Source organism: Prinia subflava, chromosome Z (assembly GCF_021018805.1).
Source record: "Prinia subflava isolate CZ2003 ecotype Zambia chromosome Z, Cam_Psub_1.2, whole genome shotgun sequence".
Lineage (NCBI taxonomy): Eukaryota > Metazoa > Chordata > Aves > Passeriformes > Cisticolidae > Prinia > Prinia subflava.
Genome location: NC_086283.1, coordinates 98339764 through 98365156, shown reverse-complemented (window position 1 = coordinate 98365156; position 25393 = coordinate 98339764). Strand labels below are relative to the sequence as shown.

The 25393-nt window shown below is 40.7% G+C and overlaps 2 protein-coding genes across 3 annotated transcripts; one reads left to right on the top strand and one right to left on the bottom strand.

Annotated features, from left to right (window-relative positions):
• Positions 1 to 120: 120 nt before the first annotated feature.
• GFM2 (GTP dependent ribosome recycling factor mitochondrial 2) lies at positions 121 to 18586 on the bottom strand. 2 transcript variants are annotated; one of them, XM_063421546.1, is made up of 22 exons: positions 18347 to 18586; positions 18051 to 18139; positions 17677 to 17766; positions 17035 to 17119; positions 15988 to 16033; positions 14935 to 15032; positions 13810 to 13935; positions 13332 to 13420; positions 10915 to 11003; positions 10160 to 10220; positions 9878 to 10063; positions 8020 to 8100; positions 7158 to 7306; positions 6514 to 6654; positions 6333 to 6432; positions 5611 to 5800; positions 4354 to 4430; positions 3717 to 3855; positions 3412 to 3597; positions 1898 to 2013; positions 1491 to 1673; positions 121 to 1039 (listed from the first exon to the last, which is right to left on the bottom strand). In XM_063421546.1, the coding sequence occupies exons 3-22, from the start codon at positions 17737 to 17739 to the stop codon at positions 911 to 913; spliced, it is 2334 nt and encodes a 777-aa protein (XP_063277616.1). In that variant the 5' UTR covers positions 17740 to 17766; positions 18051 to 18139; positions 18347 to 18586; the 3' UTR covers positions 121 to 910. The 2 variants fall into 2 exon arrangements, with proteins under 2 accessions (XP_063277616.1, XP_063277617.1); XM_063421547.1 differs by lacking the exon at positions 18051 to 18139.
• Positions 18587 to 18729: 143 nt separating this feature from the next.
• On the top strand, positions 18730 to 24401 carry NSA2 (NSA2 ribosome biogenesis factor). Its single transcript, XM_063421549.1, has 6 exons — positions 18730 to 18868; positions 19043 to 19230; positions 20803 to 20953; positions 21325 to 21504; positions 22574 to 22766; positions 24134 to 24401. Exons 1-6 carry the CDS (start codon positions 18866 to 18868, stop codon positions 24199 to 24201), a joined length of 783 nt encoding a protein of 260 aa, XP_063277619.1. The 5' UTR covers positions 18730 to 18865; the 3' UTR covers positions 24202 to 24401.
• Positions 24402 to 25393: the final 992 nt, after the last annotated feature.

The window sequence follows — 25393 nt, the reverse complement described above, 5'->3', positions numbered from 1 at the left end:
CCTTTTTAACCTTTCAAAAATAAGGAGTCTTCACTGTGAAATCATAAAACTTGACACCATATTTGCTAATTCCAGTTTCCTTACACTTTAAAGTTGAAGAAAAATAAAGCTAAGACACTATTTAAATTAGGAGCCAACTACTTTTTTTATTTCAAAGTATCACTTGCCACTTTTCTAGATAATTGCAACCCATAGCAAATCAGGACCATTACAGCTTAATACACTAATTCCTAATGGTAAACAAACAAACAAATCCTTTTTTCAACATACTGCAGGGTGGTAGGTAGGAAATACTGTCCTGGAAAAACTGCATTTCCTGTATTTTCTTTGCACAGATCTTACTTGATTTGCAGAAGTATCTATTTCACTTACTTCCTAAATGCAGGTAGAAATTACACCCAGTCCTGAACTCTGGTTCATAACTGGTTTCTACCAGTGGAAGTAATACCTGTAAGTTGTGCAGTTTAAAGTGCTTATTAACCACATCCTTTCATACAGCTGAAAACAAACCAAGATACAGAGTGCCAAAACTGTAAAGTTATTTCAGTGATAGACAAAAATTTCACAAACTTTATTTGCTGTATTAGGAAAACAGTCCCAGTGGCACATTAAGGTGGGCTTAGTGCTCATTTCTATGAAGACTATTTGCATCACTTGTCATTACAGATGTCCACAAGGACAAATTTGCAAAGCAGCAAGGTGTGGTTGCATCCCTGCTTTGCAGTCATGAGGTTATGCCAGCAGAGCAGAGTCTCTTGAACCTTCCTCCCTGGACAGTTAAAAGCAGTCTGTTCATGCAGCTGCTATCTCAGTTTTTGCCATCACCAGCTGGTCCCAGACGAACGCACTGGCAGAACGTATGAAAATATTTAACAGGGGGGTAGAAAATGCTGTTCCTGGAGAGTAAAGATCACACCAAGCCCATCCTCCTCTGCAGAAGTGCACTTTGCTCTTGGCTGCTCAGGGCTTGGTAACTGGCAAGCTCCAGTGTGAAGGTTGCTGAGCCCGAAGTTAGAGAACGCAAAACTGTTGAGTAGCCCTGGACAAATGGAGAACACACATCACTCAGGATAGGATAAGGGGAAGGTAAATTAGCATAGGAAACTGCTTAGACCACAGAGAGAGAGAATAAGAATGTCAGAAGTATACTGAACTGTACTAGTAAGTTAACTTTCCAATATTACTGTATTAGAATTGCATGAGTCAATAATAATATTTTTTAAAAACTGGTCTCCATAAAATCTATTTTAGTATTTACAATTTCTCTAACTTACAGCTGAATACATGCTGGTTTAGCAATCTGGCATAAAAACTGGGCATAAAAACTATTGAATTTGTGGGCACTTCCTCTGACCTTCAATAATTAAAATACAATTTTAAAAATTCATTCTAAATTTACTTATCCATAACAAAAGGAAAAGTAAACTGAAGCCAAGCATTTTAAAGCATATAAAAAGATCAGTTTTACCACTGGTAAGGTAATCACATACCATCATTTCTGCTAGTGGAACAGCAGCAACCACAACTCTGTTATCTTGACGAGACTGGATTTCCTGAATACTCCCCCTCCGCTGTGCAAGATCAGCGAGTGCTGCACTGAGGTGATCTTCACTTACTGTGATTTCTAGGTTCATCAGGGGCTCCAGTATTTGTACACCAGCTTTTTTCAGAGCCTACATGGAAAAGAGGGGAGTTACACTGATGTACTCTTAAGGGCTTTCTAAAACAAAATTGACATAAGTATTTATATCACTGAAGCTGACTCAAACTCTCCACTTGCAAAAGCTATGAATCCCCCAGCAAAGGCATGCAAAGAGGAACAATGGGCAGATACTGATACACATCTGTTTTCCCAGCAGCAGACCGTGCTCCTGTGCAGCTCACAGTTTGTCTGTACCTTCTGCACGCAGCGGGAGACACAGGCTGATACCATGGTGTGCGAGGTGTCTGGGTGCACTGTCAGTGCCTGCACTGTCACATCTACATCTTGAACTGGGAATCCCAGCAGAGGTCCTGGGCAGGGCCACACAGAAGAGATAAAAGGAAGGAAAAAAAAGCTCATTTGCTTTTCAGAATACTAAGATGCATGCAAAAACTTTTCAAAATTAACTTGAAGTTTCTCATTTTCCTCTTTGCTCTTTCCTTCTCTGTCCTCCCCCCAGGGGTGTGGCTACCACTCACATTCCTCATTTTGAAGTTTTGTCATTACCTAACTTTGCCAAAAGAGACAAAGGAATGTAGACTGATACTTTATCAAAAGCACAGGTAATATTCAGAACCGGAGCTCCTGAATATACTCACCCAGACAACCATTACCAGAAAGTTATTTTTAAATAAATTATATTATCTAAAACTGGTCTCTTCAACAAGACATCATTTGAAAAAATAGGGAAAACTTTGGTTTAACCAGAAGCCAGAATATTTTCTTTATTTTCCTTTTGAACACAATATGGTCACAGCAATGCCAGTACTAACACATACCCAAAACTCTAGGGGTAACTCAGTTCCATACAGGATAAACTAGTCCTAGGCAGATTACCCCCTCCAACCAGACCAAACTGTATTAGATTAGATGTGAGGCCTGAAGCACATCTGAGAAAAAAACCCCAACTTTTCTTAACACAGAATATGGCCAGATATTTTAATTTTTTTAAAGCACTTAATGGCATCAGTTTTAGGCTGGAGACACCACAGTTCTCAAGTTTCTTCAAGAAGCATAAAGAAATCACACGTTTAAGAGATTCCACAGCCAAAGATGGGAGATGCTTTCAAATTCCACAAAACAATTTTGAAAAATCACTTCATGCTGGTTCTTAAAGGGAATTTCTCCTTTACTACTTACTAATTTTACTGTAAGTCAGGTTTTTTGCCAACACCTTACTTAAGACTTCCTATTTTTAATCAAAAGTCAAGGACACTTCTAGTTCTTTAGAAAATGCAGACTTTGCAATTAGGTAAAACTTTTTACTGAAAACTCATGGATTTAACATATTTGAAAATTAAAAAATGCATTAGTAACTAATAGAAGTGCAATACATGCTGGCCTATGAAACCATTTCTGTTATAGCACTGTGGTTTACATTATGTCATTAAGTAAATACCTTATCTCCTATACCAGATTAAAAAATAAACCAGAGGAACTCCAAGCTCACTGTTAAGTGACTGAGAAGACATCAACCTTAAAAGCAAAGCAAAGGCATGCTGACTTCCATTCCTGCCAGAGGGAAAAAGGTGTTTGGCAATTTTTGTACTTGAAGACATTGTGTAATTTTCCATTGTACCTTGCATATAGGTTAGTTGTACATATATGTACTACCTTTTAGTTTTCAAGCTATCAAGCAGTTTTTCCTTCTAGAAAAATGCCTCTTACAAAAATATTAGACCGGTGTAGCTGACCTAGGTTTCCTTTACCTTGAATGCATGAATTTGTGATCCCGTTTTCTACAGCTCCTTGCAGCTCTTGGGGCAGCGTTTCACTGACATTCCCAGCATAGCTGATGATGGGTTTTGTTGTTGCTCCTTCTCCTGACCTGGGCCTCACCTCCACCTCTGCAGTTACACAGTGTCGTTTATCACCTACTGTTTTGTCCAACACATCTGCAGGGAGAGGGAAAAAACAATACATTAAATTCATCTCAAAGTTACTCATATATAATTTAAAGTAAAGCAAGCTACAAAACCAGGAACAGGATGTTCCTTCTATTCACTCATTTTACCTGTAGCTTGGGCAGCATTTAAGATGGTTTCTCGGTATGCAATTTGAAGAGGTCCCAAGTAAGTCTCAATTCCATATTCACGTTTGATTCTGTCATGAATGATTTCTATGTGTAGTTCTCCCATGCCACAGAGGATAGTCTGATGAGAAGATAATTAGGAGAGAAGTGGAAAAACATGCAAAACTCAGCTTTTAATACAAATTCTTTAAGCAAGGATTTGCATGCTTCAAATTGTCTCTTACAAATGCTTCTAACCATAATACTTCGAATTCTAAGGACCTTAGGGAAACACATTGGTTTAAGTCACCTGACATTAACATATTTAACTGAGAGGGTTGTTACCAGTGCTGTGCTCACCATAAAAAAGATTATCTTAAAGACTATGTAATTCAAACCTTTTTAAAACACAGAATTGTCAAAAACATGCAGAGCATGGGGTGACTTCCTCTATTCAGTAAAGAACAAATGCCCAAGTCTCCATTTTAATTTCATAACAGAACCTTGTATGTGTATCATAGGAACATTCAGACAGTCCTTTTTATTTTAAAAAATCTCAATATGCAAATGAACCAACTAAAGTGTGGCCTCAATGTTCTAAAATAGTGTTGTAAGATGAGCAGTAGAAGATTCATCTTACCTGTCCTGTGTCAGGATCTGGCTTCACTTTTAAACTTGGATCTTCACGCTGAAGGCAGCTCAAGGCATTATCCAAGTCTGTACAGAAATACCAAACACTGTATCTGAAGTGAATTCAGTAATTTGAAGATCACATTAAGTGCCTGAATATCACTTTCCTCAAAATAATCAAAAGGATCCTAGAGGAGCATAGATTTTGGCAAACAAAGTCAGGTCAAATTACAATTAACCAGCAACTCCTGATTTTATCCCACAAATTATTGTGCTACAGAGTGCTTGAATTTAATTATACATACTATTTTCAGAGTGACATTTTGTGCTTCTAACTTACAAATTATTCATTAATTCTGTAAATAACTGATATGAAAAATGTCAATTGTTACACAATTTACTTAAGTATTTCAAGATGAGTTTGACATGAAATGGTCCAAATGAAAACATACATGGTCTTCTATACAGGGTTTTGGGTTTTTTTCTGATTCCCCATTATCTAACTACTGAGGAAAGCAGCAGAATGATGAACCAAGAGGCAAGACTGCCTTCATCATACCTTACAGTCTTTGGGAAAAAAAAGCAACAAAAGCAAACAAACAAATGCAAACGAAAACATCCAAACACCACAAAATCAGTAACACCTTATAACCCAGTGGCTCAGCCTGCAGACATGTTGCTCCAAATCTGTTTTCTATCTTACTCCATTCTGTCACAGTACACTGGTACTTGTCCCTCCTCCTCTTCATCCCCAAACAAGCTCAGCTTTGTTAGAACAAAGATGCAGAATTTAAAGGGTATTTCCAAAAAGAGTCAAATTATCAAGCTGTCTGGTACAGGCAGTGTTAGGAAAGACAGATTACAGGACTCTAGAATCCTAACTAGACAGAGAGAAGTCTTGGCATGTAAAGACTTTATGGAGTAGAACTGTGATTGCCAACTGAAAAAAAAAAAACCAAACAAACCCACATTTCAAGGGTATTTGTACTTGGGACACTATGTACAGCCCACCACTGTAACTGCAGCAAAACTCAGAATGAGTGCCTCCATCCCTCTATCTCCAAATGAAGAAATACTGCTTTTCTAGACACAAAAACTGGAAAAACAGTAATACCACTGTTGCTTGACACGCTAATAGCAAAGGATATGGACAATCATGATCTGAAGTACACCATCAGTATGAAAACCACCAGGAAGAACCACACCATGGATCACTGGTGGTTAAGCTGGTGCAACTCCCTCATCCAGCGAGGTGGCTGCACTGTACCTTGTTGTCTGGCCATGGAAGGTGGTTCAATGGTGCAGAAGAAGACAGGCTCAGGGATCTCAACACCTGCCAGCAGCAGACTGTCCACCTCACTCACAGACCTCCTCTTCTCCCCAGCGTCCCTTCCAGCCCGGCGTGCTGCAGCGACGGCTGAAGCCTTTGATGACACTATGGTATCTCCAGTGGCACTCTGCAGACCAACACAGGAAGTGAGGGGAAAAAAACCAAAAACTATAAACTCAAAATGCATGCCAAAGCTGGTTACATTTTAGAAAATCTGTCCAAATGAGATTCATGCAGCGGATTCAGACAGTAACAAATTATTAAACTAATAGAAGCAGGCATGAAACACATTTATTTGAAATTGAAACTGCTGCTTTTGGGTAACTGATTGAGAACATCATTCCCCTTCCCCACAGGAGCTCTCTCTGTGGCATTACACTGCATTTTAAGAATTACAGTATTAATACAAGCTCAAACCCTAACAAAATACACCTTCAGCTTTCAGTCCTTTCCAGTCAGCACTGCAGTTTCCAGGTCAGTACCTGATATTTGTACACTGTGGTATTTAATTTCAGGAGGAAGTACATCTAAAAGTACTTCAAATAAAGCAAGTTTACATATGCCACTATAATCAAGAACACATCTGAGATACAGTATCACAGGAGTAGAAAGCCCATTAGTGAAATAAGCTCCTTTACAGTACCAGTATTTTTCATTACCTGTTTTAACCCAACAGTCAGGGCAATGTTGCCAGGCATTAGTGATGGTATTTCAATTTGCTGATCAGCAAAAGGCAAGAGCAGCCGGCTCATTCTTTCTCTGTAAATTAAATTCTCTGTTACTCAGACCTTTTAACAGACATTCCAATGCTACACTGCTCCACACCTCTATCTTACTCACGTGCAACTTTTGTTAATGTTATATACAGCTGACTGAGGTTTCAGTGAACCTGAGTAAACACGAACAAAAACCAGTGGTCCACGACATTTATCATGAAGAACTTTGAAGGCCAGAGCACACAGGTCGTCCTTGTACCACTGTCTGCAAATAAAAAGCACAACAGAAAGCATGATTGTAGGATTAATCCACTCATACTCACATTTACCTACATTTTCACTCATTTAAGAGGTGAAATGTTTCTTGCTGCAATGCTAATGGAGGCAGGTTTTCAAAAACCTTAATTTGTACCAAAAAATAATAATCTAAGCAGTTCCAGCTCCAGTAGGACATATAGGATGTTATGTGACTCAGACAAAACTAAACAGAATTCCTAGATCATGTTTTTGTAAAATGACAATGTCCTCAGATTAAAAAAAGACTTAAGAATTCCAAAGTGCAAGTTTGACAACTGGAGATAAATGCATCCAATTCCAGTAGAACAGATCACAGCAGCTTCAGTACTCAACTATATTTTTCTGTCCACACATCTCTACTATTATTTAATATCTAAAAAGGGTAAATATTTTTAAAGAATATAATGTATTTCATTTTCTCCTTTTGTGTTCCTACTTTTTTTTCCGGATTTCCTTTCCACCTGTACTTACAGAAACTCGTGTGAGCGCTCATTAGGTGCAGGCAGGTACAGAGTGATGGCATCCAGCAGTGGCTGCACCCCCTTGTTCTTCAGTGCACTGCCACAGAGGACAGGGACAGCCTTCTGAGCCAGCGTGATCCTGCGGATGGCAGACTGCAGCTGCAAAAAAAGAATTATTTTCTGTTAATGCATCATCTACAATCCAGCCTTAAGCTGCACTCCAGCTATCAGATACTGCTAACCAATACCCAAAAAGCTAAAAAGTATGTTTGCAAAGACATCACTCATCCAAACTCCTTTCACTGCTTTTAAGAAGCTCCAAGCCATAAGCCCAAGCATTTAGATGCTAAAGCAGAAGACACTGGTTTTAAGATTTCTAAACATTTCACACAGATCCTCTGATGTTCTTGTTGTAACAGTCCTTTTATTTCAGTATGTTGTAATTCACTGCTTTCAACATGCAGTACCTGAAGACCCAACCATTTCAAAGTCGCTGAGATGCTGATTTTGTTAATGAGAATCAGCAGCTCAGTCACAAACTCCATTGAGTCTACCCAAAAGTTCCATTCACCTTTCCCTACACTCTTTTACAACAGTCTGACTTTCCAAAAAAAAAACCCCACCTTCCTGAATAGACGTACCCAACTTCTGAAATTATGCCTAACATGCCTAAGAATCATAGCACATCTTTATAAAATTCCTACTAACTCCAAATATATTCTATTCTAAATTCACACTACTGTTAATTTACTACATAAGATAGTATGATATTGTTATTAAAAATCTGAAAAATCATAATTTGCACGTGTCAAAGGAAGAATAAGCCACCCTTGCAATAAGAGTTATTAAACACTCGTAAACGTAAAAAATACCTTGTCAGCTGGTATTAAGTCAAAATTTTCATTATTTTCTCCTAGAACCAGTTCAGCAAACTCATCATCCAGATCCGCAACCTTCAACAGAATAGTTGTTTATTAATTGGCAAACACCAGTTCCATAGAAAAGTTACTTATCTTACTTAGGATATATAGCTAAACAGAGCAGGAACAAAGCCTTTAAAGATATCAGTGATTATAAACTCAGATCATATAAAATTATGGAAATGAAGGCTTCAAGAAAGGATGGGGGAAAAAAAAGACTTATAAAGCTGTTGTCAATCAAAACACCAGTGGGAGAGAGAATGCTTGTACTTCTCCCTGAAATGGAAAAAACTCCATACAGTGAAAGGCATGAAGGGTTTCACTGGTGTACTTCAGTCCTGCAAATACAGGGAAGTCTGAAGTAAGCAGCAAGCAACATTTGCAAGGCAACAGCTACTGGAAAAACCAGACAAGCCTCAGGGCATTTTGGCCTTCTTCATGTGAAGGGTTTATAAGTCCAAAAGCATGTTTCTGTTTTCAGACTGTACCAGTTAGCTTGACATGTGACTTAACTCCTTAAATGTCTCGCATACATCCCTGCACTGTCACAGAGTCAGGACACCCAAGCACAGGAAAGCACTTTGGGGTTTGCAGCTCTATTGGCTACAACACCAATTGGCCACATTCTGAAATAAACCCTTGATAAGCAATTAGAAGGCTTATCAAGTTAATAGTTAAAACATGAGAGATAAGGGAAATAGTTCAATTCATTAAGTTAAAATGAAGCGTGCAAAAGAGCCAGTATTCAAAATGATACGTTTTACAGGGTTTCTGATAAGGAATATTTACAGCATAGAAAGCATTTTGAAAAATATTTTACAAACACAAGTTTATCTCAATTATCGCACTACTGGTCCACCCCTTCCTCCTTCAGGAAGGGCTCAGAAAAAAAACGGGGGGAAACACCGTTCTTACAATATGTATCTGACAATATATTTCTTAAGATAAAAGGCTGTGTAGTAACACTGCCATTTAAAACCTACTAAGTTTGAAAAAGAGATTGTGTACACGTTCTACTGAACTCAGAGCAATACATCATAGATCCTTCCAATTGCAAAGGAAACAGAAAGCTAGCATCATCTGTTTACACACGTGCATAATGTTATTCAAAGCTGTGTGAAAGGCAGCCCTTTCAACAAAAAGGATTGATTTATGATTGGATTGAGCTGCTCCCAACACAGCATTTAGTGCCATTTTGGCCAGGCTGCAACATCCCATCCAGCTTCCAGCTGTCACTTCAGAAGAGTATGGATACCCTGCAGGTTTCAAGTCACATCTGTCAGGTTTCGTGTGAATGTACCAAATACGTTTTGGCATTGTCTGCTTTTAGCAAAGAGATTGACAAACTGTAGGAACTCCATTGGAAAATCACTAACAGGGCTGGAGCACAGCTGGAGGCCCAGAGATGGGTTTGTCTGGCTTGGACAGGCTCAAGCAGGATGCAAATACTGTCTCTTACTATTCGAAATAGTGGTGGTGGCTTTGCTTCAGGCAAAACAGAACCAGATCCTCCTCAGAGGTACACAAGGAAAGCACCAGCATGGCTGTCCCAGCTTGTGACACGGTAAAATGCCACTGGACATAAAGAAATGATGATCAAGCACAGGGACAGGCTGCCTGCAGAGAATCATTGTCCTGTGACTTGAAAACTCAACTGAACAAGCCTGAACAAGTCAACCTAAAGCTGAAGTCAGCCCTACTTTAAGCAGATCACTTAACCAGACACCTCCAGAGGTCCCTTTCAGCTTATTTTTCCTACTGCTCTGAGTAATGGTTTTAAATATATTACGTATTTACTTTAGAACTTTACTTGTTCTATTAAGGTATTTCTTGCATCCTGGACTTCTTGGAAGAGGTTTGGATCATCAGTCTCCAGCAGCAGCTTTCGCTCAAAATTCTTTCCATCATCCAGATCAGAAGTAGGTTTCCACATTATTTGCTCCTTAGTCACAACATCAACCAGTCCTCTGAAGGTCTTGGCTTCCCCAATGGGCAACTGCAAATAGAACCGAGACTTTAGACAGCTGAAAAAAAATTAACAAAGGAGTTCTTTTCAAAAGAAAGGAAACAAGCATTTAATTTCCAAGCTTACCTGTAATAGTAAAGGCTTTATCTTCAACTTTTGTTTGATGCTCTCAACAGCATATGTAAAACTGAACAGAAAACAGAAGAAGAATAGATATAAGTTACACAAAACTTAATGATATCAGTAAAATAGGCTCACCATTCCCTATTTCCTGCAAAAATTACTCCTATAATTAAACAAAAGCATGCATTTGCATAACCAAAGAAATATGTAGTCAGTATTGACATTAATTGGGTTCCTCTTGATGCTTTAAGTTTCAGCTTTCCTGTTTTTCAGACTCTGTGCTGCCCAGGGGTGCAGTTCTGAGCCTCATATTCAGTGTTAGACAGCTCTTTTCACACAGCAGGGAGACAAAACAAATCCTTTTCCTGCTGAGGACCAAGGACAACTTTCAGGCCCAAAACCACAAACACAGGTGGCTGAAGGGAGGAAAAGAAGGATGGGACCTCACAATGTGAAGCTGTGACTGGACAATTATACCCCAATACACAAATGGACCAAAACCTATAAAAGTGTGAGACCTTATGACTGGTCATCCATTTTGTAACCATTTTAAGTCCACCTTGGGTGTAGCCCTGGTCAGGCTCTTGTCCTGCCCAAGGGGTACCCTAAAGGCCTTTCAATAAATATCTAATTTATTCTCTAGCTCTGTCCAGTCTCTGTTTCAGGTCAGCCTTCCCAAGGCACCACTCCGTAACTGGAAAATGCTAGACATTCTCTTACAAGCTTTTTAGCAATTATTAACACAACTGCCTAAATACCTTGCCCTGTTTTTGTCCATCTTGTTTAAAAAGCAAATCCGTGGTATCTGGTATTTGTCTGCTTGTCTCCAGACTGTCAGAGTTTGTGCCTAGAACAAAAGACAAAATGGAAATATGACTGTCAACAGCTGAACTATATGCTGTCCAACACCACCCAAGGTCTGAGTTCAAGCAGAAGGGAACTGTGCTGTGTGACAATCCCACATCTAGCATCACAGATGAACTCCACAAGCAGCTTTGTCTTACCTTGTCTCTCAGCTGTGGTCATTCCCTTTCCTGCACTAAGGGCATGCAGGCACAGTGGCAAGGGAATGTGAAGAGAAACTAAGCATTATTGGGGGCATACGCAGGGAAAACTCCATAATGTAGTGACTTCTTGTTTTATTGCTAAATTACTTAGGCACACACAGGCAACCATTTCTGTGGCTACACATAACACCACTAAAAACTACTGTGGTTTTAACAGCAATATGTGCACTGCTGAGCCATTTATCATATGTATTTTAATTTCAAAATTAAAGCAGGTATATAGAAAAATCAGTTCTGATTCAGTAATAGTCTCTTATCACTACATGGAATAATGCAAGAATTTGCTATACAGTTTTAGAAAAAAACAAGCAGATCTAATTGTTTTGTAGTTGGGGGTGGAGGCTATTACTCAGTTCAGGTTCATATTTAATGGCATCTAAATTTTTCCAGTAGCAAGTCAAATAATGTGACTTAAAGTGATTAAGACTTCTCTCATTCCCCATCCAGGAAAAATCCCATGTAAGAGGGATTTCACATGTAACTTTTCTATGGGATTGAACAACTGAAACATCTTATGCTATAAAAAGTCCAGTTCTAGCTTGCTTCCACCTTTCCTGCACTCTGTTAAAAAGGCCACTGGGGAGGGAGAAAACCTGCCTGAAAATTACCTATTTTCTACATGAAACCTGAAAATGAGAAATTGACAGATATTCATTTCATTCCACTTGTGGAGCTGGTCAGAAGCATTCACCTCAATCAACATTTGTAAAAGACAGAAACAAAACAACAAAAACATCCCAAACTTACAATGGTAAACACACTTATTTGCTGCTTATTACCATGGAAATTCCTGTGCACTAGATTTAATTTTAAATGCTCAGCTTCCTGAAGCTGAATTTTGATAAAAGCATTGAGAGAGATAATACAGAGAAAAAAAAGAGATTTTTTTTTTTGTACATTATTTCAGAACAATTTAAGTCATAAGATATAGTGGGAAAATAACTGGGAGTGACTGGAGGTAAAATCAGAGAAAACTGGGAAAGTACATTCACCCTCTAACAGAATTTGTAGCTGTGGAAATTACAGAGTAAAATGCAGTTGCTACTCCCCAGATAGATGTGGCCAGCATGCCTGACTTCCCACACACAATACATGCTGAGGGGACCAAATGGAGGCTGGAGCTGAGTGGAGACACTGTGTCCAAGCTCTGCTGAAATCCCGTCAAGAGGGGAACTCAGTGATACCTTGTAGCTAACAAGCCACATAGCAGCTGTCAACCAAGGGAGAAAAAACAAGATTTCTTGCAGTTGAACCAGGAACCGTGGCAAGATCACAGACATACACCTCTATTTTAAAGGTGACCTCAGGTGTAACGCTGATATAACCCACATACAAGGTACAGCCACCCTCACTGAACATGATGCATGACTACAATCACTCAAACTCCACCTAAACACAAAAATGGTATAAAAGTAAATTAAAAATGGGAAGAAGTTAGATACTCCTGGCAACCTCTGGGATCAGACACAGGCTGAACTTTTCCTCATTCCCACAGCGACATCTATTGGGTAAGAACTGTACTCCATCCATGCTGAATAACTACATCAAGCTACCTTTGGTTAGGTACTAGAGCTGGTTAGCATATTGCTTCGAGGACATTTTTGCAGCCAGATGGTACCACCAGAAGTCTTCCAACCTTAACCTGTCCCAGTTTCAGTTACATTAATGAGGAGTGTTATTCCATAAACTCCATAAACTGTTAAGCCTGAGTCCTTAAAGAGTTGGAACAGTTGCTGGCAGCAGATAACATTCTGCACTGTGGGGGCCCAGGGTCTCCCTTATGCTGGTGTGTCCCTGGATCTTTCCTGGTGCCAACAGACCAATTAATGAGGCCAAAAGAGCAATTAAGGGCCCCTCAGGAGGGTGTCTTTCTGTTTGCATATGACCCTGAACAAGGTAGCTGAACCACACTCTGATCTCGTGGACTGTTCAGTGAAGGGTCCTTGTGTCCCCGTAATGACACATTGACAGACTGAATTGAGCACAAGGGTCTCATCTTTCCCAGGGAATTGACAGGCTAATCAAAAATCAGAGGTTTGAGAAAATTTCTCCCCTTTCCCATGACAGACTGCACACAAACACAAAAAACTTCTAACAGGTGATTTTACCTCAACACCAGCTGAAGCATCAAATACTGCTACTGCTCCATCCAGGACTCTCAAGCAACGCTCAACTTCCACTGTAAAGTCCACATGGCCTAAAAAACAATCTTCCTTTTATATCATCATAATTCAAACAGGCAACATCAACAGGTCACTACGTATTTAAGCCATTTTTTGTTCTTTCAAGTGATGTCAAAACAACTTTTTTTTTACTTGCAGGGAACTATACTTATCAGTCTTTACAATAAACAAGATTATTATAAAGCAATCCTAGAACTGAGAAGAATTTAATGTGGAAACATCTGACCTCACTTGATACAAGCTAGATTTGCAATCAACAATTACCCAAAGCTGAACAGAGCTTAGTATAGGCATTTTTACTGAACTAATTAAATTTTGCACTATGTTTAAGACAAAGACACTCTGTGACACTCCACCTCACCCTCTCTCCCTTAATAGAATGAGTACAACTAAAGAGCAGTACCTGGGGTGTCAATGAGGTTGATTCTGTAGTCCTTCCAGTCAAATGTAACAGCAGCAGACTGGATGGTAATGCCACGTTCTCGCTCTTGTGCCATAAAATCTGTCACCGTGTCTCCATCATCAACATCTGCAAACAGAAAGCAGGACTGGGTAGGAAATCAACTCAAAATCTGAAATTGTCTTTGAATACAGATGTCAAGAGAGAGTTGGAAATAGTCCCCTTTACACATATATATGTATAAGCTATGAAAATTAGCCTTTTTAAAACATTACAATGCCAGGTAATTTACTCAGGCTCCCTTCCCTAGGAATAAATGCCCTGCAAATGAAGGACAAGCACAAGTGAAAGACAAGCAATTCCAACAACCTTTTTGTTGTTCTTAATTCTAGTAACACCATGTGCATCTTAAAAACTAAATGAGGTCCAAAATCCTGAACAAGCTACAGCTTTAAAAAACCTGGCTGCACTCACTGTGTGCAATGTGACAGACATTTTGAAATTTAGTAATCAAAAGTAGAGCCCAAACTAATAAACCACCAAGTAAGAGGTTGGGCTTTGTAATAACAAGAGAAGCAGTTCACATTTTTAAATTAGCAGTAACCCAAGTTCCACTGCTTCACAAGCCTAACGTCTTCTATCAGTCATATACAGTAGAGAACAGGGTATAAAACTTAAAAGGTCAAAAAGAAACACAAACAGAGGCAGCAGTGACCATTTCAATCTTGAAGAATTCTATTAAACTTGATGTAGCAAGGAATTCTTCCTGTGCCAAGGCTTTCAAAGGAATGGATACTTCTTACTCTGGTTTCTTCACAGGTCAAAAGAGAACAAACTGCTTTACCAGAATGGCCAATGAGCAATCAGTAAAATAAGGAGATTCTCTAATAAAATGTTAAACAAAGATAGTGTGCTGAAAGTAAAAGAAATATATCAATGATAACTATGATAACTGAAAGCAAAACTGTCTCAGTACACAAAGGAACATGCATTAAAATTCAATTAAACTGCAACACAACTTTGGAACAACTGCCTCCTACAAGAGGTATTCCATCAGCAACTCTACTGCAGGTAATTGAACACTATTAAATTTCTTAAACCTACTGAAGTACAAAAAGTATTTCTAACCTCCAAGTGTTCTTATATATCCAGAATAATACAGCATTCTCTCTGTTGTCGTAGTTTTGCCTGCATCAATGTGGGCCATGATGCCAATGTTTCGGATTCTGCATGAAGTGAAAGCTGTGGTTAGTGCAGTTATTTTTTAATCCTGTGATAATTCTCACTTGCATAAATGCAAATTAAATAGTTAACATTCCCCGACAATAGCACACCAGATCAAGAGCATTGTTCCTCTGCTGCATATCTGATACAGTGTGCATTCCAACACTGAAGAATGTCAGTATTGATATGGTGGATTTTCTTCAAATCAGTAGTACTGAAGAGTGTTGCAAGAGGTTTCCAAGCTCCACTTCACAGAGGGCCCCTTCTGGAGCTCATGCTCATCCATCTGCCCTCCTGACAAACAGAAACAGCCCCTCCCCTCTCTTGTCCATCCCAATCCCTGACACCTGGTGCCCTAAACAACCTGTTATGGCATATATACCCTTTATGTTCCTCCCAGATACAGCACTCCCAACTTCCCACGAAGCTCTCCTTGATCTGGTTCAGCCTGCTCTTCCTTCCAGAAGTGCTTTGCTTGCTCTGTGCAGCACAGGCTTGCTGTCAGCCTCCAGGTAATGCTGGCTTGACCCCACACCAGGTACACCCTACCCTCAGCAGCCTTCCAAGGGAGCTTCAGCCCCAAGGCACTTCTCTGGCAGCTTGGCCCCTAATTGCCTGGCTCTCATTTAACGTGGCAGTGCTCCCATGAACACACAGCCCTGCCCACCACAGTAATCTACTTGCCAAGAAATCCTTCCCACTTCCTCAGCTCCCAGCAACACCACGGATTTGGAGCTTTCCCTAACAGCCTGGGGTTGGTCATGATGGGGCAGGAGACAACACAGGAGTGCCACCAGCAAGCACTCCACATTGAAATGTCACAGGGTTAAAGATAAGCAAGTACTAACTTTATATTAAACAGGCACATGGGACAGGAGTGGCAACAACCCACAGCTCTTTACCACATCAACTGCTCTGACTGAAGTTACATCCCAACAATACAGTAGCTTGATGTACCTGGATATGTCAGGATTAATGACAGAATGCAGAGACTTAACATCTCCTGGAAACAAACAAAAACAAACAACTTTTCAGACAGAGCCCAATGTAGAAATATATTTAAGAAAACATCTAAAAATCTTATTGTAGAAGAAAGATTCAGAGCCACAAGTCATGACAATCTGTAATCTCGACCACCTCAAATTTTTAAAGACATGTACTTAATTTTAGATAAATCACCTCAAAAAAGAGAAATGCTTGAAAAAACAGCTGTCATTTAGAAACAACAGGAAAAAGCCAACACAAGAAAGTATCACCATCTCACTCTGCAGAAGCACACCTCAGCTCAAGGCAATGTAATGCTGACATTCATCTGAATCTATTGATTAGACAATAAATTTGAAAAGTTATTTCTCTTTTAAGCCTTAAAGCTATACAACATAATTCTCAAGGATAATGGCAAGCTGACCTGTGTTGAAAAAATATGGGACTGGGAAGTTTTAAATGCTATTTTCTTGCAAGACATATTCTTTCTCACACGCTTTAGCTGGAAAATAAATTTTCATGGTAATTTCTTATGAAACTAAGCCAAATTCAGTTATTCAAGCTATTGAAGCTGTGTTTCAGGAACACATATAGTACTTTAGTTCATCTTTGACAGGCCACACAGAATTCAACAATATTTAAGCTAACATTCCTTCACCACCTACAGACCCTCTGTCTCATCAGAGATGCATTAAAGCAGCCTCTTACAGGAGCCCTTAATGAGGGCTTCCAGCACACTTCACAACTGACCTGACCTCTTTTAACATGTACCTTTGCTCATTATTGTTTCCTAAAGGCCTGTGAATACCGTGAATTTGCTGAGATTTAAAAGAGCAGCAACACAACCCTTCAGTCCTTGAGCCGTTTAAGTGCTGTATTTATGTTTCATGCACTAAGCTCTATAAAGAATGGCCAAAAGCATACAACAAAACAGAAAGTATAAAGAAACAGAAAGTATCTTTTATTCTTACTCACTTTTAAGTTAATCCTTACTATAAAGAAAACAGCATAAGCTTATACCTGGTGGAGAACTGTAGTTTCTCAGACTGCAGTTTCGCTGTGTCACACCCACGACTCTCATTTTTGTATTTCTGAAATACATGTACTTGAAAGAAAAAAGAATCATACAGAATGTTTATTGTTACAACCCGCTACTCTGTACATTTTACAACTGGCTACATTTTTGGCAGTTGTACAAAAATAAACTGAAAAAACAAATCTATGGGAACTGATATTGTTGTCAGGTGTTTATTGATATATGTCCAAAACACCAACTAATTAAAAGCAGATGCTTGAAAATTATGTCCACACTGAGGCTTGAACCAAATTTGATCCCAATAATATTTGGGATATTCAGTAAAAACCTTTGGCAGCAACAAAATCTTTTTCAATAGCCAAAAATTTTTAAATACATCTAATTATTTGTGTAAATGATTTAACAATGACAAGAGTTAGTTCAAAACTTCACGCAAATATTAGAAATTCAATTCCCAATTCTGAAGTCCCATTCCAACATGAAAGTACACATTGTCCAGAAACCAAACGTTAAAGACAAAAAAAACCCAAACAAAAACCAACACCCCAATTAAAAAAGTTTACTCAGAATAACCCAAGTGTTTCCCCTGCTCACAGAGGAAGAATCAAAACTGGGGAAAAGCTTACCTTATTGCAAAAACTTGATGACTTCAACGCATTCACTGGAAATTTCCCCATAATTCTCAACATTCTGGCTCCTGTCTCTAAAGCTGCTCCCTGGCAAGGTAAGTAAACATTGTAAAACTTGTTTATTACAGGAAACAGGCTAACTATGTTCCTTTGACATAACTCAATCACAAAACTTCATTCTTTTTGATGGGAAATCAGGTTAATATTTTTCAGAATACTGCCTTCCAAGTTAAAACAGTGTCAGACCTGTAATAATAATAATGATGTTATTTAGCCTTAACAATGCAGCATAAATGCATGCCCACAAGCAGTTAATATATTTCTCAAGGAAATACTACAGCAGAATAATCAAAATCAGAGTTTACACTCACTCTAAGATAAGCTCCAGAGTATCGATTATTGGTGAGCAAAATACAAACAGCTGTTCTACTCTTGAAGGAAGGATTGCAGGGCGAAGTATCTGTTTAGGCCAGAAACAATAGAAAATATTAAGTATTATGACCTTCCAAGGATAGCCAAAAAACACGTCAACAAGAAGCCAAAGCGCAGCAGCGCCAAAAGCACTCCTGGATGGCTTCTGGCTATTTGAGGAGACGTCACTGTCCAGCTCCCGTGACTTTAGGCTTCGTTTCACGACGAAGAGCAAGGGTTCAGCGCACACGCTCACCTGCACTCCCTCATCCTGCGAGCCGCGGGACCTTCACGCTGCCCGTGACGGGTCCCCGAGCCGAGCCCAGCCGATCAGGGACCGATCGCCGGTGTCTCTCCGCGAAGCGACAGCGCCTTCCCGGCCGCTTTACGAGCCCCGGGGCGCTCCAGCGCCGGCCCGGGTTCACCTCCTGTCCCTGCGCCTCCCACACGGCCCGGCCCGGCCCGCCACCCTCAGCACCGCCGCCGGAAGGCAACCTGCTTCTCCCTCCCGCCGCTACCTCACCTCCCTCCCGCGTTCCGCTCTCCCGCCACAACCCGGCAGACCAAACAGCACAAAGCGCCTCTTCAACCTCTCTCGATGCGTTTCTCTCCCTCTCTCTGTCCTCGCCAAGCCCGGCGCGACGCCCTCGGAGGGCGTTGAACGCCGTCTCTCCGCCGAGAGGAACCAAAGTGTCGCGGGGAAGAGTTTCCAGCCGGGGCCGCTCCCCGGGAGGCCCTTCCTTTCCGCCGCGGAGGAGGCCGCGGGGCTGCCGACATGGTGGGAGCCGGGGCGGCGGGGCCGGGGCCGGGGCGGCGGGGCCGGGGCCGGGGACACGGGACGCGGGGCCGGGGACACGGGACGAAGGGCCGGGAAGGGACGGGGAGGCGGCGGGAGGCCGGGTGTGCCCCGCAGGGAGGGTGCCGCTGACCGCGCTGCGTTCCGCGCCCACAGCCGCAGAACGAGCACATCGAGCTCCACCGCAAGCGCTATGGCTACCGGCTGGACTACCACGAGAAGCGCAGGAAGAAGGAGGGCCGGGAGGCGCACGAGCGGTCCCGCAAAGCCAAGAAGATGATCGGGCTGAAGGCGAAGCTGTACCACAAGCAGCGGCACGCCGAGAAGATACAGATGAAGAAGACGTGAGTGTCCGCCTGCTCGCTGATACCGTCCCGTTGTCCTGACGCTTGAAGGACAAGACGGGACGTTGATATTATTACAAAGAGCTCAATATTGTTTGGGTCACATGTTATGGTTTTAAATAGCGGTCAGGCTGCAGAAGGAAGAGGGCTTGGCCACAGCAAACACATTTTAGAGTCACCCTTTTTTAAATGAATGTTAAAAATTCCGCTGCTAGAAGTACTCCCTGAGAAAAGTGTTGATGAGCAGTAACCGTGACTAATGTAATCATGACAAAAGAAGTGAATGCATTTCTATGGAGCTTTTATATCAGCTCCTGTGTTAGTGTAGCGAGAGGCAGCACACTTTTTTTAATGATTAATAGAAAACATACAGTAGTATATGCAGTATTTAAGCAGAAGGTAAGGCCTGCCTTCAGGGATAAACAGCAGTGTCAAGCATAGACAAATAAAAACATTTTTCTCTAAATTTTATTTGTTATCCAGAACTTGAAATCAAAGCTGTTAATGATGCCTGAAAAGTAGGCAAGAAAACATATAGGCTATGGAGCATATTTTTTATTTGACACCAGGGGTAGGGGGGGGATAGTTCCACAAACTCACTTGTCCATTCTTTGCACAGTGCAAGCTTTTATACTTTTTGTTCTTCATGTGCACATTACACTTTCCTAACCCTCACATTGCAACATATTTTCTAATTACATGACTGTGTAAGCCCTTGTAGCACATGCCTGGTTTCTGCACGAGGTGGTCGTCAGCCTCCTGGTGGTTCTTTTTGGTGAAGGCTCAGAAGTCTTCCTCGGGCTTGAACTTTTCACCCCTACTCCCTGCTCATACTCTGTAAGATTTTCTTCTCAAATAGCCAGTGGTTAGCTTTTTGCAGTTAGTTAAATTTGCTGATTTCTAAAACATGCTTCATTCACATACCCTGTTATAAAGTGACTATTTCTTTCTGCATAGATCCAGTTTTTTGCATAGCTCAAGCATCATTTTGTTGCCTAGGCATCATTAACAGGCTCACTGATTGCTAATGAACTTCATACCTGTCCACCATGTTGTTTTTGCTGGTTTCAAAGTGTAGATAGCTGTTTTCCTCTGCTACTTTTAAAGATAATGGGTTTATTAACCCATTATTAGTTTGTTGGTCTTTTCTTCCCCCCAGTAAACAACCTCAGAATTAACAAAACTTGGCCCCTTTTACAAACACACATTTCTCACATGTGTAAGCATTGCCATCAAATATCAGAAGAGGAGTAGAATGTTACTTTTTTTCAGTAGAGAGGAAGGCCACCATCTCTCAAAGTGCTTGGCTGTTTGCTTTAGGTTACTCAGAAATTCCTTCAAGAGGTGCATGTCTTTCTTGTGTTCCTGTCCTGGTAGGAAGTGACAAGATTAAGTGAATTTAGTAGTTTGGCCTGAAAATTATATAGTATTATTCCTTAAATATGAATACATAATACTTCACAAATATCTCTTAAATAAAAACTTGAGCAGGTACAGGCTAAATTAAAATGGTATATCTGGAAATAAGTCTTTTTTTCCTGTGCTGTTAATATTGGTTTTCTTTCTTTGCAGCATTAAAATGCACGAGAAGAGGAATACAAAGCAGAAGAGTGATGAGAAAACACCCAAAGGAGCTGTACCAGCATACCTGCTGGACAGAGAGGGCCAGTCCCGGGCCAAGGTGCTCTCTAACATGATCAAACAAAAAAGAAAAGAAAAAGCTGTAAGTAAATCTATCAAAATTCAGATACCTAAAATTACGTGTAACAATGACCACTTTGTATTGCTGATGCTCAGGTTACCTGACAGCCTTCAAGCAAAGACTAATTAAAACATGAAACTTTGAGTAACTGAACAGTTCAGGACAATGTGAGGATATGCAGTATCTTGATTTTTTGAACTTCTAAGTGCTAATTAAAGTAAGTGGATAGGAGTTGCATAACAACTACAGTCTACCCGTGTCCTTTACATAAATTTGATTTTATGCCTTTATGTTTTTCCCTTTCCATTTAATTTATCAATTAATGAATCATCCCCATTCATTACGTGACATGTAAGGGTATTGACCTTTTTTTGGTTTACCCTCCTTTCCAGGGGAAGTGGGAGGTTCCTGTGCCAAAGGTTCGTGCTCAAGGAGAAACAGAAGTCTTAAAGGTGATTCGTACAGGAAAGAGAAAGAAGAAGGCATGGAAGAGGATGGTTACAAAAGTTTGCTTTGTTGGAGATGGCTTTACCAGGAAGCCTCCTAAATACGAGCGATTCATTCGACCAATGGTAATGTTTTAGAGCCTTAGAGAACGTTTAAGTAACAATTCTTGTGATTTACTGCTTTGATTTTCTGTGTTAAAGAAGGTTTCTTGTATGATAATGCACTTGATCATTGCTCATGTAGAACATTCCTGTTAGTTTCCTTGCACAAATATAAACCTCTAATAACATGGGGGTGGGGAGATGCCTCTGCAGTCCCAGTCTATGTTGAAATACCTGCTTTTATTCCTGTAACTCAGATGATGCCAGTAAGTTAAAGCTACAAGTCTCAAATCAGCATGGGAAAGTCTTTATCAAAGGTGCTTCGCACAGCTTTTAAAGATGGAGGTGTCTTTGGGGCTGCTGTGATTCTCTGAACTGCAGAAGCCCACTCTGTTCTAGGACTTTGGAATTCCCTCCTTTTGGCTTAAGTAAACTTGAAGCACAGTTATGATTGTATGCAAGGGAAGAGCTGTGCCTCCAGCCTGGCCTTTACTTACACAGCTGCAGGAGCAGTGCCTGGGCTCTGTCAGCCTGGCAGCAGACAGGCAGAAAAGCTGGGTTCAGTGAGATTGTGGTGTTTTTATATAAATACCCATTCCTGTTCCCTCACAGGAATCAACAATCACTATGCAGGCTGCCTGTTGAATTGCACTCACTACTAGTTTGATGGTCTTACACAGCCTTGGAAAGATTTTTTTGACAGAGAAAATGTATGGTACATAATGGTATAGTACCCTCTGTGATGTGCAGGTCACTAGATAAAAAGTGCTATAGGAGATGGGTATTCCATATTTTGCCATACTTTCTTCATGGAACAGAAATTGTCCAAGGTAACAAGTATTTTTGTTGGGCTAGTACTACAAATTGACATCCTGAAAACATGCATGGAAAGCTTTATCTTGTCATTAATCGGGTTTTAAAATAAGTCTGGCAATCTACAATAGGCAGATGATATTCTGTATTCTAGATTGTTTCATTCTTCCCAGTCTCTCTGAACATAAAGATGAGGACTTAATTTTTAAAGTGCTTAACTAGATCAGTTGTGAGAGCTTAAAGCAAATGTTAACTCATTCTGACACTCTTTATGCAACAGGGCCTGCGTTTCAAGAAGGCACATGTGACACACCCTGAACTTAAAGCTACTTTTTGCCTGCCTATCCTTGGTGTGAAAAAGAATCCATCATCTCCTTTGTATACACAACTGGGAGTAATTACTAAGGGTACAGTCATCGAGGTGAACGTGAGTGAGCTTGGCCTTGTGACACAAGGGGGCAAAGTGATCTGGGGTAAGTAAGTCTAACTAGTTGTACTGCAGAACTACTTTTTAAAGTTCTTAGTTGTCAATGCATCCTGTATTGTTAAGATCTCATCTTCTAGTCATGATTGATCCATTGTTAAAAGTTAGGTTTGGGCTGCAGCAGAAGCAGTTATAGGAACTGTAAAAATACGAGCTCTAAGTATTAATCTTAGGCTTTCCATTCACACTTCCAAAATCAAATCAGATGAAGTTCAGAAAAAAGACTCAACTTCCTTGCCTGTCATATTGAGCAGTGCCACAAGTCTGTAACCATGTGAACCATGAACAATTGAATTACATTTGCAGTGGAGGCTCTGTGGGAGCCTCATCAACAGATTCTGCACTGGGTGGGGCAGCCATGGTTGTGTGTATGGACTGGAGAACAGCAGGCTGAAAAGCAGTGCCATGGGAAGGAACCTGGGGGCCCTGGTCTGTGGCAGGTTGAACATGACCCAGCAGTGCCCTGGCAGCCAGCAGGGCCACCCGTGTCCTGGGGACATCAGGGACAGCATCAGCAGGGCAAGGGAGGGCATTGTCCTGCTCTGCTCTGGGGCAGCCTCAGCTCCAGTGCTGGGGCAGCTCTGGTGCCACAACAGCCCAATGCAGGGCTACAGAGTGTCCAGAGTGGCCATGAGGATGGAGAAGGGCTGCAGGGGAAGCTGTGTGAGAGCAGCTGAGCTCACTGGCTCTGTTCAGCCTGGAGGACACTGAGGGGAGAGCTCACTCTGGTCTTCAGCATCCCCCTGAGGGGAAGCAAAGGGACGGGTCTGATCTCTTCCCTCTCATGACCAGTGACAGGACTCAAGGTAACAGCACAAAGCTGAGCCAGGGAAGGTTTAGGCTGGATATCAGGAAAAAGGTTCTTCACCTAGGCTGTGGCTGGACACTGGTAGAGGCTCCCCAGAGCAGTGCTCTCAGCAGCAGCCTGACAGAGTTCCAGAGGCATTTGAACAGTGCTTTCAGGCACTTGGTGAGATTTATTCTTGGGGGTGTCCTGTGCAGGGCCTGAGGTTTGACTCAATGGTCCTGATGCACCCCTTCCAACTCAGCATATTCTGTGAGTCTGTGATCTTCATAGGATCAGACTGACTTCATTTAACAGAATGGACAGTATGAAACCTAAGATGTTTTTTCTTTAAATCTTCTCAGAATGAGAATGATCCATTTATAAAAAGAGCTTGAATATAATGTTTTGAGAACGTAACTTTACACCTCAGTAGAAGGTAGATTTAGATTTAAAAATGCATTTGAGCCCCTGTACTTTAGAGACTTGTTTGAATTTGCAAACATAGAAAGATCTAATCCATATGAACTACTTCCAGGTTTTGTATTCATGTAATTTCCTTTTCTCTCTAGGGAAATATGCCCAAGTAACTAACAATCCAGAAAATGATGGCTGTATTAATGCAATTCTACTTGTGTAAATTGGATACCAAGCGCTGGATGTGGGCACCACAAAATGGGTGGACTTTACCCAAATTTGGAAAATCTTTGGAACCTTCAGCCATTCCAGAACAGTGACCCCATAAGACGATGAGGAACTTCAGCCAGAAACAACTGCTCACATTTTTATATTTATGTTTGCTCAGCTGAACACTGTCCAAATAAAGAGATTTAATTTTTATGCATTGCTCATGTGGTATGGATTTGGTGGTTCTGGTGTTTTTGCAGTAGCATTGTCCTTGCTTAGGTGTGTTGTACCTAATTCAGATCACATTCCCATAGAGGAAACTTCCCATACAGAAAATACAGCCACTGTCTCACACACTGTGCTGCTGTAATAACTAAAGGTACAGAAGAGCATGCTAATTTGTATTCAACTTCTGGGAAGGCAGAAGAGCTGGGAGGCTGTTGCTGGAGTGTTACTGCCATTAGAAATTAAGCACCAGGTTTGATACTTGCCCCTGCAGAATCATGGGCTTGGGAAAACGTGAGCAGCAGTCGGGGTATTTGAGACAGTGTAAAAAGTCACTGGTAAGGGCACCAGAAAGAAACAGATTTAATGTTAAGCAACAGCACAATAAAGTTCATTGGCAAGATTCACTCTACTTCTATGAGACAATTAAGGCACGCTAAGGAAAAAGCAACACAACAAACCAAAAAAAGCAAAATCCAATAATCAAAACAGAAATGATTTGTGTGTGTGTGTGTTTAGATGTCTGTGACAAAAGGATAGAAAGGGCAGGGATGAAAAGGAAAACAGCCTAGAATCCCAACAGCACTCAAACTTAACTGCTTAAATTATACCTTCAACTTTACTCACAACTTATAACTTAACAATTTAACAGAGGAATTACATTTAATAGGACTTAACCTAATTTATAACTTCACAACTCAGCAAAAGAAAACACTTGACAACATTTAACTTAGCTTATGTTTTAACCTTATAGGCCCAATTTAATTAGATATCTAAGATACTTGAACATCTAAAAAAGCAGCATTTCTCCCAGATTTGCTGTTGCATATGTGCACAAGAATGCACACCAACAAAGAATCAGTGCAAGGTACCTGTGAAACATTGCCCTCAAAGGCAGTGAAATGCTCACCCCGGATACTTTTGCATCTCCTCAGCAGGCAAAGGGCTGAGCCTTGAAGAGCAAGAGTGAGGGTATCCTC

Bases quoted from the DNA above. Each gene is read 5' to 3' on its own strand.
- GFM2 (XM_063421546.1), bottom strand. From the start codon at position 17,739: ATGTTGAGAATTATGGGGAAATTTCCAGTGAATGCGTTGAAGTCATCA. The intron at 6,655-7,157 runs GTAAGTACAGGT...TTTTATTTGCAG, and splicing joins GAGCGCTCACACGAGTTTCT to ACAGTGGTACAAGGACGACC. The intron at 4,431-5,610 runs GTACAGTGCAGC...ATTTCTGTACAG, and splicing joins TTCCATGGCCAGACAACAAG to ACTTGGATAATGCCTTGAGC.
- NSA2 (XM_063421549.1), top strand. The intron at 20,954-21,324 runs GTAAGTAAATCT...CCTCCTTTCCAG, and splicing joins AAAAAAGAAAAGAAAAAGCT to GGGAAGTGGGAGGTTCCTGT. The intron at 21,505-22,573 runs GTAATGTTTTAG...TTTATGCAACAG, and splicing joins AGCGATTCATTCGACCAATG to GGCCTGCGTTTCAAGAAGGC.